Source organism: Amblyomma americanum, chromosome 10, assembly GCF_052857255.1.
Source record: "Amblyomma americanum isolate KBUSLIRL-KWMA chromosome 10, ASM5285725v1, whole genome shotgun sequence".
Lineage (NCBI taxonomy): Eukaryota > Metazoa > Arthropoda > Arachnida > Ixodida > Ixodidae > Amblyomma > Amblyomma americanum.
The window spans coordinates 53,792,955-53,810,247 of record NC_135506.1 but is presented as its reverse complement, the minus strand read 5'-3'; the positions used below and the strand labels follow the sequence as shown (position 1 = coordinate 53,810,247).

General features: G+C 46.4%; 1 protein-coding gene across 1 annotated transcript; it reads left to right on the top strand.

Annotated features, from left to right (window-relative positions):
- Positions 1-4,218: 4,218 nt before the first annotated feature.
- On the top strand, positions 4,219-9,971 carry LOC144108308 (uncharacterized; the record flags this gene model as incomplete). The annotated part of the gene is made up of 3 exons (XM_077641572.1): positions 4,219-4,730; positions 4,904-4,996; positions 7,209-9,971. Coding segments are annotated over 3 exons (1,131 nt in total), but the record flags the coding sequence as incomplete, so codon positions are not given.
- Positions 9,972-17,293: the final 7,322 nt, after the last annotated feature.

The window sequence follows — 17,293 nt, the reverse complement described above, 5'->3', positions numbered from 1 at the left end:
ACGAACTCAGAAGAGAAGATGTAGGGCTCTCCGTCACAATGAAAGAGATGAACAGGTGATCGCATGAGTGCTGGTGCACTAAGCTTCCGGGACATAGGTCAGCTTGAGCCGACGGCCGAGGTCAGGCACACTAAATGTCATGGGCAGGAGGGCTGTTTGCCCCTGTGTCTCGAACCGGTCGAGATGCATAGAGTTTGGTCAGTAGGATCAGTGCGTCATGTTTTTTGGGCAGGGCTGGCTGGGGCAAACAACGAGGTCAGATCTGGTCAGGCTGCTTCAGGCACTGCCGAGCGGGGTGGACCAGGAAGACAAGACTGACGACCATGGCAGATACAGCATGCCGAAGCAATTGAAACGTCGTGGTGATGATACCTCGCACTTCCACCAAATGCTGTGTTACTTGACTGCAAGCCGATGAAGACAGGAATACATGAAAAGTGGTGATGGCATGATTTAATGTTGGAGGGCCTAGCACGAGCACTCAGTGCTGTGCCACTGCCCAGTGCCCACTTTGTTGTCTTCAAGTCTGTGACAATGTTAGTTTTTTTGCTCAAGAACAGCATTGTCAAGGAAACTGACATTTGAGATATCCGTTTTCTGCCTAAGAAGGTTGGGTTTTTGCCCAGAATTTTTTTCTACATGTTCTCTGACTCTAGTCCAGATATCGATAAATATACATACACGATACATATACGATACATATTACATTTTCCTTAACCTTACAAGTGGATTGCACTGTATTCGAAGGTTAGAGATGCCAGTTCCAAGTTGATGGAGTGTTTTTCCAAGATGATGGACGCGCTGCCACAAATCTGCCGGGCTGGTCATCTTCCGGAGCATAAGGCTAGGCATAAGATGCTGTGTCGACGAAGCCGGCCTTGCGGAAGCATTTCCGCTCGCCAGTGGCCGTCACCTCCACCCAGGCCACTTTCATCATCTCTACCGCTGAATACAATGGAAATGGGCACAGTGTGCCCGTCCGTCATCCCGAACTACAACCAGGGCCCGAGATTTGAATGAACCCATCGACATATCCGCACCGCAACAAGAGTGACAAAAGTGTGCACAGGCGGCAATCAAGCCAGTTGAGCTAAATTTAGAGACGCACAGCGCCAGAAGAGAGACCAATGAGGGGCGTCCGTGAGTAACAGAGCAGCCACCTCTTGGCTCCCACGGAAGGCCTGCTTCACGGAGCGTGTCCTCTGCAATTGGCACCAGCGGCGGCATTGTTGATCGCTGAGGCCACGCGCGGATTTGCAAGAGTGAGGAGAGGGGAGCAGAGTTGTGAGGAGCGGTGGCAGGGCGATGTTGGAAGGCGCGTCGATGGGGAAGGGTAGCTTTCTCGGCAGCGGCATGAAACTTCGCAGGCAGTTGGCCCGGGATGAGTCTCGGGGAAAACATGCAGCGCGCCGGGTGCACAAAGTGGTCGGAGGCAGGTTATCTCGCATCGCAGCGCCGGGTTTACGCCGCCCGCTGTAACCGATCAGCAGGGCTTAATGACGTTCGTTATACGTGTGATTTTGTGCCATCATTGAAACAATGTATATTTTGACGGTCACGCAGGTCTCTTTTGTTTTAAGTGAAAGTTTCTCTTAAGTGGGGCCGTTATATGTGAGCTCTACTGTAAGTGGATTGCACTGTATTATAAATGTAGAGATCTCTGTTCCAATATGATGTGTTGTCTTTACATTTTGGTATTGCAATGGAATATTTAAATGTTGATCCTTGCTGGTCGATATTAATTGCCTGCTCTGTTTAATGCAATAATCCTTATTGTGCTTGATGCTTGCTCCTGCTGTAGGTTTTGAAGACGCATTTCTACATTAAAGTCACTGTAGGATTTTTTGCCCTGTCATTTCATGGCACACTAGTTTCTGAGTGACATTCAATGATTTTCCTATATTTGAAAAGAAATGCCGTGGGTCGAGCAACGCTCAGAAGAATGCAACATGCAAGTCACTTGTCTATGCATTCGAGTACTTAATTGCAAACTGTTGCAGTAATCCTCTTGTTCTGGCTCTTGTAAAACACTCCTGCCTTCTTCTGATGCCATGCTTATGGTCTTCACTTCTTTCCACTGATCAATTCTTGTCTTGTCAGTAGCAAGCACATGCAACGGAAGCTGAGCAAATGTTTTTTTTTTCCTTCTGCATGTTCTGTGTTTGGGTGTGGCAGATAAGACATCCTTTCTTTATTGACTGTGTGCATTATTTTTCTTCTCTTCAAAAGATTGTCGACTTTTTACTTTAATGTGTCCATCCAGCAAAGTAATTGTTTAGCCCGAATGGACAAGTCTCTAGAAGCTTGTAGGTACGACACAGGTATCTGAATCCCTGAACAACCTCTGCCCTGAGTCATTTTTATGTGTCCAAGTCCATCGCTGGTGTTGAAACTCTTCAGCTGACATTATAGTTACCGCACCTTCGTTGCTATAGTACTTTGCAATTTCACTGAGCACCTTCGCCTTGCAATATTCATTATATGTTGTTGCAGAAAAATGCTTGGAAAAAAAATCAATCAGTTGAGATGGGTATTGCTGGCTGGAGATTTATCTTCTGTTTTTCTTTGTTTTTCAGGCTGAAAGCCCGTCTTCACACGTTTTTGATCAAGTTCAAGAGTCCACTTTAGCCATCCGTGTTATAATTAACTCTCTGGAAAGATATGTTCCTTGCCTTCTGTTCTATGTGCAGTGCACTATGTTCAGGCATGTTTTGGTGTTTGTGATGACATGCTCTTCATCTTTAAGGGTTATTGGCAAAATCCTCTGCTTCTTTCATTATGCATTTTCAGATGTTTTACCGCTTTCCTATTTTTACACAGATTTGCTTCGCACATTTTCAGTTTTCTGTTCTCATGGGCATTTAATTTCCGGCCATTTCATGCCTCGAATGTACACCTTGATATACTACTGAGGTGAAGCTGTGGAAATTGCCATGAGATTAGTTTTAGTTACTTGAAGATCCTGTTTAAAGATCAGGCCCATCTAATTAGTAATAGGTGCTATAGCCAACACTGGTCAACACAAATTTTAATTGATGATTCTAACAGTCGAATTGCAGAATGGAGATTCAGTGATCTTATTTACAAATACTGTGTTACGTGTTTGTTTTGAGCTTCGGTCCCTTCCTTGGTGTATTGCATTTGCTTGATGTCTTCTGAAATTGTGCATATGCATAAGTTAAGGAGTAACAGGGAATGGTGATTAGAAGGTGTAGTAAACATTCTTTCCTTATGGCTTCGTGAACTGTGGGAAGCAGTTCTTTCTTCCTCAGCTTCTAGATCTCACCTATGTGTGTCCATGTGCTGTGCTGTTTTTGAGTAAGCTCGAAGCAGGCTTCTAGATGTGGTATGGCATGTAATAATTATAATCGTTAGCACACATTAGTGTTTGCAATAAAAAAATTTTGTTTGTACATGCTTCTGGGATTTAACCTGTGTTGTGCAGTCCGAGAGCTCCGTCAGCTTCTAACGGGCCCCACCACTGAGTGTTTTAATGAGGGACGTATGTTGTTGTTATTCCATGAGATTGTTTGGGAAGATTGTGTATCGCACAATGGTCCATCCATGGTTTCATTGTCTGCTTTTTGGGACTGTGGCTGAAAATTATTTTTGAGGCCATGTTGTGAGGGGAATTTTTTTGTGTGTGTGGTTGCAGCTTTTTATGATGTCAGAGTATGGTTTTATGTATGGATGGCTCAAACGTGGCTATAATAAATTGTACTTCTTTAGAGCCCTTAGATTGGCTGCTAATTTGCAATGGTTACTTTGCCCCTTAAAACTATTTCTTGCAGATGTGCTTGATCCTGTTCTGACTTTATTTATGAGGTGAAACTGGTGAGCAAGATGAAGGTGTGAAAGAGAGTGCTGATTTTGTGGCTTCTTGCTATTTCTTCTATTACTAACAGTGGTCGGAACCCATGCTAGCGTCTTATAATGTCTGTAGGCTTTTGGTTACCTAGAATGTCACTGTTTTTTTTTCTGTGTTGTGCTGGGGGTGGCTTTTCATGCTGAAGAACACATGCTACCTTGCTACGTGAAATTTTCTATATGAGGATCAAGTTTTCTTCAAGTCTTACTCAATTTGACAGCACTATTCTGACACCATACCTAAATCTTTGTGAAAATTTTGTCACCATATGTTAATACTCTTGGGAGGTGGGCCAGTAGTCTATCATGCCCTGAAAGATATCTCTGCCGTTTTACAAATGATATGCTTTCTTGTATTGCCCAGGCTCAACCAGAACTTGGAGCAGGAGTGACTTACTGCCTCAACATAGGCCAGAAGTAGGAAGATGCCGGTTCCTGTGCTCTGAGCGTGGGTACTCCACAAATGTTAGCACTCACTTGAAAGACCACCAGAGGACACACACCGGAAAGCGCCCCTTCCGGTGCACCCAATGCAACAAGAGCTTCACTGCCAAGTGCAGCCTGGTGGAGCATATTCGCATCCACACAGGCGAGAGGCCGTACCAATGCATACATTGCAGCAAGAACTTCACTCTAAGCAGCAACCTGGTACGGCATCTTCGTACCCACACAGGCGAGAGGCCATTCCGATGTACACATTGCAGCAAGAGCTTCACTCAGGGCAGCAACCTGAAACAGCATCTTCATATTCACACAGGCGAGAGGCCATACCGGTGCAAATTATGCCCCATGGCTTTTGCAAACAGTGCAAACCTGAGACATCATGTGCGAAGAACACATACCCACAAAAAACCACCTGAGTGATCCTTTTGCTCCAGCGCGCTTGCAGAAACAGTGCTGACAATACTTCTAAGCTGGGGTGTGTTCTACGAGCACTGAGTGGTGACCAGACACTTGCACAGTTATGTGACCTTCTGATCCTGCTAGTAGACTGCTTCAAATTCATGTTTCTGTTTTGGTACTGTTATTGTCAAAGTGACATGTTGGACCCTTTGAACATGTTCATGTACTCTTTGCATGTGTTTGCTTCTACCAGACTGGTGGAGCTCTATGAAACTGTTGTCTTCATGTAATCGTGTTCATGAGTTCATAAATTCTGTAAACGATGCCTCAGCTTTTGTTGCTTTTTTTAGAATGTAATACGTTTGTTTAATTATTTAATTGTACCTCAAAGGCCCGCAAGGGTGCGTTACATAAACAGCACATAAAGACAAAAAAAAGAACACGCAAACTAACCGGAGGTAGGAGTTTTGTTTAGACGAGAAAATGGAAGTGAAAATGAAACGCAGGACGTGACAATGGGTGTGACGGGATCGACGAACTCAGAAGAGAAGATGTAGGGCTTGCTATTGCAATGAAAGAGATGAACAGGTGACCGCATGAGTGCTGGTCCATAAAGCTTCCGGGACATAGGTCAGCTTGAGCTGACGGCCGAGGTCGGGCACACTAAATGTCATGGACAGGAGGGCTGTTTGCCCCTGTGTCTCAAACCGGTCGAGATGCATAGAGTCTGGTCAGTAGGTTCAGTGTGTCTTTTTTTTGGACGGGGCTGGCTGGGGCAAACAACGAGGCCGGATCTGGTCAGGCGGCTCCAGGCACTGTCGAGCGGGGTGGACCAGGAACACCAGACTGACGACCATGGCAGACACAGTATTCCGAAGCAATTGGAATGTCGTGGTGATGATACCCCGCACTTCCACCAAATGCTATGTTACTTGACTGCAAGCCGATGAAGACAGGAATACATGAAAAGTGGTGATGGCATGATTTAAAGGTGGAGGGCCTAGCACGAGCACTCAGTGCTGTGCCACTGCCCACTTTGTTGTCTTCAAGTCTGTGACAATATGTTAGTTTTTTGCTCAAGAGCAGCATTGTCAAGGAAACTGTCATTTGAGATATCCGTTTTCTGCCTAAGAAGGTTGGGTTTTTGCCCAGAATATTTTTTTCTACATGTTCGGTGACTCTGGTTCAGATATAACGATACATATACGATACATATTACATGTTTCTTAACCTTACAAGTGGATTGCACTCTATTCGTAGGTTAGAGATGCCAGTTCCAAGATGATGGAGTGTTTTTAAGTTTGTTGCAATAGAAATTGCAATGTTGATCCTTGCTAGTCCGTATTGTCTGATCTGTTTGATGCCTTGTAGCACACAGGAAACATAGTTCAATTATCCTTGTTGTAATGGATGCTTGCTCTTAGCTGGAAGTTTTTATGGCACATTTCTAAATTAAAGTCATCATAGGGCTTATTGCCCTGTCATTTCAATGCACAGTAGTTTTTGAGTGACATTCAATGATTTGCCTAATTTTTAATAGGAATACTTAGTGTTAAGCTAATGTCTAAAGGATCCAAAATGAAAGCCACCTGTTTACATTTGCGCACTTACATGCAAACTATTGCAGTAATCTTTTTGTTCTGGCTTTTCTAAAACACTCCTGCCTTATGCCATGCTCATGTTTTTCACTTCTTCCCCATGTTCATTGCACGTCTTGCTAGTAGCGAGCGCATGTGACGGAAGCAGAGCAAAAGTTTTTTTTCCTTCTGCATGTTCTGTGTTTGGGTGTGGCAGATTAGACTAATCCCTTTTTTAATGACTCTGTGCATTATTTTTCTTCTCTTCAAAAGAGGGTTGACTTTTTACTTCAATGTGTCCATCTTGTGTGTGAGGATCAGCAAAGTAATTGTTTCGCCCGAATGGACAAAGTCTCTAGAAGCTTGTAGGTATGTTGCAGGTATCAGTATTCTTGAATAAGCTCTTCCCTGAGCCATTTATCTTGGTGTCAAAGTCCTTCGCTGGTGTCTAAACTTGTCATCGGGCATTTGTTATTATCCCACCTTCTTTGCTGTGGCATTTTGCTCTATTGTTATGTCTCACACTTTTGATGAAGTCCAAGTCTCCACTTTAGCTATCCATGTTATAACTCTTTGTCAAGACTTTTCTTCTATCACTAACATTGGACAAAACTCATGTTAGTGTCAGTGTCTTATAATGTCTGTAGACTTTTAGTTGCCTAGAATTTCACTGTTTTTTTTTGTGTGTTTTGGGCTGGGGCCGTCTTTTCATGCTGATGAATGCATGCTACCTTGCTAGGTGAAATTTTGTATATGAGTATCAAGTTTGCTTCAAGTTTTACTTCCTTACTCTATTTGACAGCAGATGTTCTGACACCATAACTAAATCTTTGAAGGTTTCGTCAAAATATGTTAATCCTTTTGGGAGGCTGGCCAGCTGTCATCCATGCCCTGAAACATATCCCTTCCATTTTACAAAAGATGTCCTTTCTTCCATTGCCCAGGCTCAACCAGAACTTGGAGCAGGAGTGACTTACTGCCTCAACAAAGGCCAGAAGCAGGAAGAGGAAGATCCCGTTTCCTGTGCACTCACTGTGGGTACTCCACCAATAAGCACACTAGCTTCAAGCACCACGAGAGGACACACACCGGAGAGCGCCCCTTCTGGTGCACCCAATGCAACAAGAGCTTTGCTGCCAAGAGCAGCCTGGTGGAGCATATTCGCATTCACACTGGTGAAAAGCCGTACCGATGCACATTTTGCAGCAAGGACTTCACACTGAATGGCAACCTGACACAGCATCTTCGTATCCACACACGCGAGAGGCCATACCAGTGCACACATTGCAGCAAGAACTTCACACTGAATGGCAACCTGACACGGCATCTTCGTATCCACACAGGCGAGAGGCCATACCGATGCAACTTATGTCCCATGGGTTTTGTATGCAGTTCTGAGCTGAGTCGCCATGTGCGAACTCACACCCGCAAAAAACCATCAGTGTGACGCTTCTCCTTCAGCATCTTTGCAGGAAAGAATACTGACAAAACTTCTAAGCCGCGGTGTGGTCTACCAGCATTGAGTGGTGACAGGACACTTTTACAGTTATGTGACCTTTTTCTGATCCTGCGAGTAGACTGCTTTAAATCCATGTTTCTGTTTTGGTAGTGTTATTGCCAAAGCGGCATTTTGTGCCCTTTGAAAGTGTTCAAGTACTCATTGCTTGTGTCTTCTGCAACCAGATTGGTGGTGGACTTTCAACATTTTCTCTCCATGTAACCACCTTCATCAGTTGAAAAATTTTTTAAACTGTGCGTTACCTTTTTTTTTGTAATGCAACACATAAACGAACTGGAGGTGGCATTTTTGTTCGGACGAGAAAGTTCTGCTTTCTTGTTGGCTGCCAGTGCGACTTAGCCATGCCAAATTTGGAGAACTTATGAGAAATTTCTGCTGAAAGATATTCACTCTTGTCATTGACTCTCCGTCTGAAACGGGTGCATTCTTGGGGCAACATATGCACTCGTAGCCTGTTAGAACCACCTGTTTTCTGTGGAACCACAAGTGGTGCATTGGTACCTGAGGGCTGTTTCCAGGACTCCATTGAAAATCTCATCAGCTTTCTTCTCAAGAGTAAGCAGGTGTATAGATGTGCCAGTTTGGCTATTAAGTCTGTCCGGCTCTATTGTTATGTGTACCTTGGAAGAAAGCTTTACAATGACCGCATTTAATGTATTGCATCAAGCAAGAAGAGGTGCCAGATGTCATTGTGAACAATATTGTTACCTGACGGCAATCTGATGACAGGACTACATGACGGGTGGTGATGACATGATTCAATGGTAGTTTGCCTGGCACGAGCGCTCCGTGCTGCGCCACTGCTCACTTTGTCATCTTCGAGTCCGTGATGTAGCCCGTGGCCACCAAGTGATCGTCCTGATCGAGGAAGCTTGAAGAATGACAGTGAAGATGAAACACAGGATTTGATGGTGGGCATGACTGGTGGGAAAAATGCAGAAGAGAACATGTTTGTCGTCAGAGTGAAAGAGGTCACCAGATAATTGCACGAGTGCTGGTCCACAAAGCTTACGGGCGTGACACAGGTTAGCTTGAGCCAATGGCCGAGGTCCTTTGGTGCACTAAATGGCAATGGCAGGAGGGCTGGCTGCGTGCTCGCATGTCTTGGATTGGCCGGGTCGCATAGGGTCTGTTTAGTACGATCAGTGCGTCATGTTTTGTGGTTGGGGCGGGGACGGACTGGGGCAAACGAAGTAGTCGGTTCTGGTCAGGTGGGCTCAAGCACCATCGGGCGTGGGGGCCAGGAACACAAGGCCGATGATCATGGCAGATGTAGCATGCCAAAGCTCCAGGACCATCATGGTGGTGATTACTCCGCACCTCACACCAAATGTTACGTGATGGCAAGCCGATGAAGTCGGGACTACATGGCAGGCGGTGATGGCATGATTTAATGGCGGTGGGCCGAGCTCGAACGCTCAGTGCCGGGTCACTGCCCAGTGCCCACTTTGTCTTCTAGTCTGCCACAATATGTTAGTTTTGTGGTCAAAAACAGCAGTGTGAAGTAAACTGACATATAATGACATTTAACATTTCTGTTTTCTGCTCAAGAAGGTTGGGTTTTTGCTCAGAATGTTCTTTTCCTGGATTTTTTCTGACTCTGGTCCAGATATAAGGATAATCACTTATAATGATCAGATATTACGTTTTTTTCAATATCGTTATAAGTGGATTACACTATTCTAAATTTAGATGCCTCTTTGTCACAGACCAACGGGATGTGGCCCATTGAGATAGAGCAGGGGAGGGGGCTCACAGAGAAGTAACAGGGTTGCAGCACAGCTGCCTGCGAGGGAACCGTCGAGGTCTTTCTCAGCGGCCATCGGCAAACCAAACCCACAGTGGAGTTCTGAGGAAGTGTGGCAATTTCAAGGACGGTGGTGCAGATGCGCTGTTGGCCGAAACTCGAGCGTCCAGGCCTGGCCAGCTCTGCCACAGCTGTCATGGAAGACAAGCCTTGTGCGCTTTCACCTGCATTCTCGAAGGTGGAGGTCTCCAGCGCGCACCGGGGGAGTTTTTCCGGTTACGGCGTCCCTTCTGCCCCGTCTCCGCGTGGAGAAACAAAGAGAAAGCGTCGTGATGATTGGAGGGAAACTAGTGGCCACCGGCCCCGTGCAGGGAGCTGGGTACAGTCGAGAGAAGACAGGCAGCATAAGATGTTGGGTGGTGTGTCCGCGACATTGGTGGCTGAATTACCGCGCCGAGGCCCGCATTCTATAGCACAAGGCCTGCCGCCTAGGAGCCAACGCTGCATCGACAGCCACCCGAACCGGAGTCGTCACCTTGGCCCCCGTATTTGAACTGTCCGCCAGACTTTTCCTTTTTCTTCTCTATGTAACATAATTTTGTTCATCTAATGCATTGTACCCCTCTATTGTACTTGACGTACTTGGACGGATTAACTTCTGCATTGTGTCTCCTGCTTGTCGCATTTCGTGTTTTGTATTGTTCTTTCTGCCGTTCTACCTGTTCGTTTTTACCTTGTCTTGTTCCCTGCCACCAAGTAAAGTGTGTTTTAGAAACCTCAACCTATTGAGTTCCTTCTCGATCACCGACACACGTGCACCACGTACGGGCTGACCGACGTTTACAAATAAATGCTGTCCAACACTTGCCTTTAGGCCACAGGGAAGCGTAAAGCGGCTCCTGTGCCTCGATGGCTTGCGCCAGGCAACCGGTCGACGAGCGGTAGTTGTGACAATAATTGGCATCCGCGACAGAACTGGTCAGCCATGTGTCGGGGCTGAGGCTTTGAAGGGACTCAACGAGAGGGTCAAAAGAGGGTCGTGCTAGTGGTTAGATTTCCACTGTTTGCTGAGCACTATGGCAGAGGCCGAGTTTGACAAACTGGTAGAGCAGGGAAGAAGTTTCACCCTCGAAGGTAAAGAACTTTTCTCATTTAACAGGAGCATGTTAAGCGCCGAGAAGAGAGAAATGGAGAACGCGCTTTGTGCAAGGAAGAATCTGAACGCGAAAGCGTTTAGAGAGATGAGTTAGAGAGGCAGGGAGAGGAAGCCAAATTAAGGATGGCCTTGCTTGAAATGGAAAAAGAGGCAGAGAAAGGAATCTAAATTAAGGACGGCCTTGCGTGAAGCCTAAAAGGAGGTGTAGTTGTTGAGGCGGTAACACGCAGGTACCTCTGAAATGTACTCCAGGTCCGAGTAGGAAGAGGGGGGGACGGTGCAAGGAACCCGCACAAAGTTCAGCCTGTTTTCAAAGAACAGCGCGATGACCTCTATGCCTATCACGTGGAACAGAGCCAAGGCTGGCCACGGGACCAATGGTCCACGTTTTTGAGTCTGTGAATGAGTGGCGAGGCGCTGAGCATTTTTAGTCGAATGTCTGCGCCTGATTGTATGAGCTACGGCAAGTTAAAGCGAACTTTAATGCTGCGATTTCGATTGACGGAGGAAGGATTCAGAGAGAAGTTTAAGGGGGCATCGCCCATGAATGAGGAAACGTGCTCCCAGTTTGTGACTCGACTTGGGAACTTCCTCGAGCGGTGGGTAGAGCTTTCTAGCACCAAAAAGGAGTATAATGCATTGTTTGAGCTGATTGTTAAGGACCAGTTCCTTTCAAGCTGCGTTGCGCCGCTGGAACTCTTTCTTAAAGAGAAAAAGGATCTTACCCTTGAAGAAATGCTAGAAAGAGCGGAGCAGTTTGTGGACGCTCGCACGTGGGCGAATTTTTCGAAACGGCCAGCTGCAAGGAGGGAGTCATCAGCTACAGCAAGCTCTGAGGAAAAGGGTGAAAAGAAAATCTGGAGGAAGCCCGCTACGGAGCCGAAAGATCAGGAAGTGCAGAAATGTTTCCTTTGTTCATGCACCGGGCCGAAAACTGCCACGTTACCAGTGCGGAAGGCAACAGCCATCCTCCGAAATGTTTTAAGTGCGGCCGAGCAGGTCATACTAGCTGGAAGTGTTGGCAGAAGGCTTCGACGAAGCCAAAAGACGCCGCTGAAGAGTCAGCACTGTTATGTATCGAGGACGGATATACTGAGTTAAGAAATGGGGCAAACGTTCCCGTTGGAGCCGGTCTGACTGATAAGGCCGGAACTGTGAGTGCGAAGCTTCCCGTAGTCAACGGTTTGGTCGGTGCAAAAAAGGTTCGAGTACTTGAGACACTGGGTGGAGCACGTACGGTGATCGTGAGGAGAAGCCTGGTCGAAGATGGTGACCTCACGGGATTGAGTTTCCCCGTTTACCTCCTCGATCGGTCTGTTCTCATGCTTCCCGAGGCTTGGGTCGCATTGACACCCCATACCTCAAGGGACGGCTTCGGGCGAAGTTTATGGAGGACCCCCTTTCTGATCTCGTATTTGGCAACGTTCAAGGTTCAAAAGTGCAAGATGCCGGGCTAGTTGGTAATCCATGATGAAAAGACAGCGCAAGGAACGAGACGAAAACACGAAGGAAGAAGACAGACACGGGCGCTGACTAACAACTGAAATTTTTATTTCGAAGCAGGACACATATATAAAGTACAAAGATGGGGGTGTGTCCAAGGCGATCCTGCACAATCACCGAAACAGTGTGGTCACGTCCAAGGGTACAAACGATAAAAAGGTGAAAAGGCCGAAAGAAAGACAAAGAGGCGATAAAACCACGGTGTAAGAGGCCGGGACGGAAGGTGAAAGCGAGGAAAACGATGAAAACAGATATGCACGCGCCAAAAGGGAAAAAACAGCGTTAAACTAACGGTAAAATCGGGACTAAAATCGCGGCACAAGGTGATTAACGAAAAAGACAGAGAGGGGCATTTAAGAACAGGATTAAACGTTTACCCTGCCTCTAAGAAAATCCAATTCTTTTTGCGACAAGCACAGGGAGGGTGTACTTGACGCACTTTATAGTCTCCGTCGTGCAGGTGTCATGCTGGTGCATCCCGCCGCATCGACGGCAGGATACCTCATTCGTGCAAACAGCACTCACATGACCTATCTTGTTGCACTTGTGGCACTGAACAGGTTTGGGAACATACAGGCGGACAGGATGCCTCACATAGCCAACCTTGACGTGGGATGGCAGAGCGTCAGTTTCAAAAACTAGTTTGACACACTTGGAGCGCCCGAAACGATGAATGTCAACAATCCGGGCCGTAGATTTAATCAGCGACCAGAGGTCCTTGTCAGCTATCTCCGGGTCAACATCAGTGATAACTCCAGTGGTTGTCCGCTTCCCGTAAGCAACGTAGGAGCGGACCGCCATGCCACCGAGGACGCTAATTTCTTTCAGCTTGTCTACTGATGCCTGAGATGTAACATCTACTGTCAGGACATTCTTCCATGGATTAATTCTGACTTCACAGACTTGTCCCGGAACAACCCGGTCGAAAAACTGGGTTAGCCGCTGTCTGTTAATGGTGTTCAGATTAGCCGTGTGCGTTGTAGGAACGAAGGCCACTGAGAAGACATCTGGCTGGTTAACATTCCTCGTAGGCAACTCACCCGCTGTCGATGTCCGGCGCAACTTCCTTTTCAGGCGGCGCGACTCAACAAGCGTGAAGCTGCTGCTGTCAGAATCCATCGCTGTCACCGTGGATTCATCAGACGAATCTGGAAGCTCCACATCAGCACTAGAGTTGCCACCTGGTAGAGCCGCAGTCTTGTCAACGGCGACCACGGGTGGACGCAGGGGTTGTACTCCCGCCATCCCGAAGGATGACGAGGACACAGTTCACGCACAAAAGCAAAAAACTGCAGAAAAGTGGAAGAGCTCAAACAAAGAACGTTCTTCTTCTTCTTCTTCTCCTCAAGTAATATGGCAAAGAACGTTCGGCACCATCACTTCTTCTTCTTCTTCTTCTTCTTCTTCTTCTTCTTCTTCTTCTTCTTCTTCTTCTTCTTCTTCTTCTTCTTCTTCTTCTTCTTCTTCTTCTTCTTTTTCTTTTTCTTCTTCTTCTTCTTCTTCTTCTTCTTCTTCTTCTTCTTCTTCTTCTTCTCACTTCTTCTTCTTCTTCCAAGTGGCCAAGTCTCCTCTTTAGCTGTCTGGGTTTTAACTCTCCACCAAGACATGTTACCTGCTTTCTGTTCTTGGTGCAGAGGACCGTGTTCAGGAGTGTACCGGCATTTGTGATCACATCCCTAGCAAAAAAAACAGAGAAATGTAATGGTGTTATAAAATTTTGTATTGTTGCTATAGTTTCTCTGTGGGTTGAATCTGCATTTGTACTAGACTAATACAGAAACCGATACACCTTATTGATCGATACATATATGTCTTGTAGGCTATGGTATTGCCTGTATCGGTCTATCTACATGGCCTGTATATGAAAATTTTTAGACCAATAGAGAATCCAGTACACCTTATCGACTGATACATATTTGCCACATAGGCAATACCTATTTGTCCATGGGACTGACAGACTGATATGCATTAGTCATTGGGTCCTACAAGACCAGTCGGTTGGTGGTTATAGTTGTTTTTCATTGCTTCCTTCTCCAGCTCAGGCGCTGGTCGATCTCAAAATCAGCACATGCTGATCCCATGGCGCTTATGAAGCATTGCAGTAACGTAAATTGTTTGCCACATTAAGAATAAAATACGCTGAGGCATACAGAAATACTGCCGCCTGACGTTCCGGCGAGCAACGCCCTCGAGCACACTGACGCCGCAGGCCGCGGACAACGCGGTTGCAAGCAGCGGAGAGTTGGGCGGTCAGTGCTCACATCGGGAAAGGTCACGAGGAATACCTTTTTTCCTCTCTCTCCCAAGCAAGAAATGAAGCAAACAAGAAAGAAAGATGACCAGCTAGGGTGTTTGTCCGCATGCCGATTCTCCAAACTAGAACGGAGGGACCGTATGATTTTGGCTAGTAAGACTGTTTTCTTTTCCTCTCTTTCGCATTTTAATAGGTAAATATGCAAAAACGTACGCTGAGACAAGATTGAGTCTTATTTTATGCTACTAGGATTTTTTTTTTCGGTTATTGACTGAGTTTATGCACAATCTAGCGAAACGGTAGCGAAAACGTAGTCGTAGGAGGGCAACATTGGGTAGTTGTTTTGGTTTTTATATTTGCTTGTGTTCGTGTTCAAAGCCTCCTGAAGAACATGCCTGAAGCGTCGTTTTTCTGCCCGCCGTAGAGCGCGCGTCCGCCGTATAACGGCGCTGTCAGATGACCTTCTACGACGACACGCAGGCAGCACAGAATTTTCTTGTGACTGCCGTTGCAGCAAAGAGTATGCCTTCTGGTGCGCTGTTTCTTATATTATTTGTGTGGTGTGTTTAGTGTTACCGTTTAACAAGTGACGCGTCGATGACTGCAGTTTCTGAAGGGAGTAGCGAGTGAAAATGCGTTGCTAGCTTTTACGTTCCGTTTTGCATGTCCAGTCAGCGAAATAAGAAGCCCGGCGTTTCGTTCCATGAAATTCCTGCCGACTTAGAACTCCAGGAAAGGCGGCTCAAGGTAATTAGCGGAAAAAGCTGGCAGCCAAGCACATCAAATTATTCTGCAGTTTGTAGCTTGCGCATTTCCAGCCAAGGAAATGCTACTGTAGACAGTTTGACTGCATGCCCACCAAGACAAGGGTGGACTCTTTTAGCCGACGTCAGTGCTCCGAAGAGTGTTACACGGCCTCAAGAAGTTCGTCGATATCATGCTCAAAGACCGAACGCATCTTCAAAGGCCATGGGCAGGACACATGCTTGCTCTACAACTAGTGTGAATAAAATCGCGGGTTTGCCTGTCCTGACCTGTGAGAACAAGGATAGCGGCCACAGGGAAGCGCTGCTGCATAATATAAGCAAGAAGTTCACCAAACCGTTGCTAACAAACCATGCACTTCACATAACAGACAAGAACGCAGTTGCGAATTAAGATGTACAACAAAAAACCTCTTACCCGAAAATTCTTGAAACTGCAGTAAGAAACGATTTCCGCCGCTTTCATCGCACCGACACATGCGATTTTTCCTTGTAAGTGTGCACGTGTCTGTGCCTTGAAGCGCAGTTTTTTTTTTTAATATTCACAAGTCGCTCGCCATGTCTGATACTCCCCTTGTTCCAGTGGCCATTTCATCAACGCGCATGCTTGTCATTTGGAAAAATCCGGTCAGACAGGCCTGCTGTGTTACTCCCAAAGCATCACACAGGAACCAAGTGAGCTGTGTTTCTTGCGGAAAGAATAGAAAAGAGGGGCATGGGTTTATTTGAAATTTGTCAACGTTATTCAGGGAGGTACCATAAGGCGAAGGTTCGTTGGAAAAATGACCAGACACAGCGCAGGCTGGACACTCCAAGATCTGCTTCACCCGATCGAAACATCTTTCGCAATGCTGCGCAGCAAGATTGTAACAGACGCGCCCTTCGCAAAGTTCTAATAATAATAATAATTGGTTTTTTGGGGAAAGGAAATGGCGCAGTATCTGTCTCATATATCGTTGGACACCTGAACCGCGCCGTAAGGGAAGGGATAAGAGAGGGAGTGAAAGAAGAAAGGAAGAATTAGGTGCCGTAGTGGAGGGCTCCGGAATAATTTCGACCACCTGGGGATCTTTAACGTGCACTGACATCGCACAGCACACGGGCGCCTTAGCGTTTTTCCTCCATAAAAACGCAGCCGCCGCGGTCGGGTTCGAACCCGGGAACTCCGGATCAGTAGTCGAGCGCCCTAACCACTGAGCCACCGCGGCGGGTGCAAAGTTCTAAGAACATTAAATATGAGGGATGTGGCCCCTCCGGGCCAACGACTCCCCAGGAAGGTTACCGCGACGTCTCCGGCTTTCATCCAACGAGCGCCATGCAGTCCTCCTTTCCCACGGGTCACCTGGCTACAGTTGAGAGCTCAGGTAACTCCGGACTTCCTCCTGTCCTTATTCTATCTCATGGATTATTTTCCCTTTTTGCTTGTCCGAAGTAGTTAATGATTTCTTGCCATTGGTAGCAGTGAAATATACAACTATGCATCATGCAGTGTAAATGCTTATTTTGCGGCATTTCTAGCCACTTCAAGTACTTGTTGCAATATGGATGTTTCGTACATGTTTTTTTGTTGTAAATCGTTCAAAATAACTGGTTATGCAGCAGACAAAAGGTCCTAACGGCATGATGAAACGGCGCGTGCACAGCACCCTTTCAGATTTCGAAATGGAAACTGATAATCCTCTTTCAGTATTATGTAGAAGTCAGGTCAGACTTCTTAAGCATTTGCTGCACCCTTAGACATTCAAAAACATGTTTTTGTTATTAACAAAATAAAAGTTGTTGCTTAAAGCTTGGAGAAAGGATGCAACAGCATGATCGGGCGCCGTGCATCACAGTCTCCCAGAAGCATTGAAACCGAAATACGATGGATGGATGGATGGATGGATACGGCTGAACCCTTTACATCGGGCGGTGGCTCAAGCCACCTAGCCAGTCTTCTTTTAGCGCCGCCTAGCGGCCGGTCTGCGCAATGTCGAGGCGACACAGGGGTGACAGGGGTCCATTCAAATCGACGAGACTGTTCAGGCATGTTCTTCAGAAGGCATTTTCGTGCAAGTTGACAG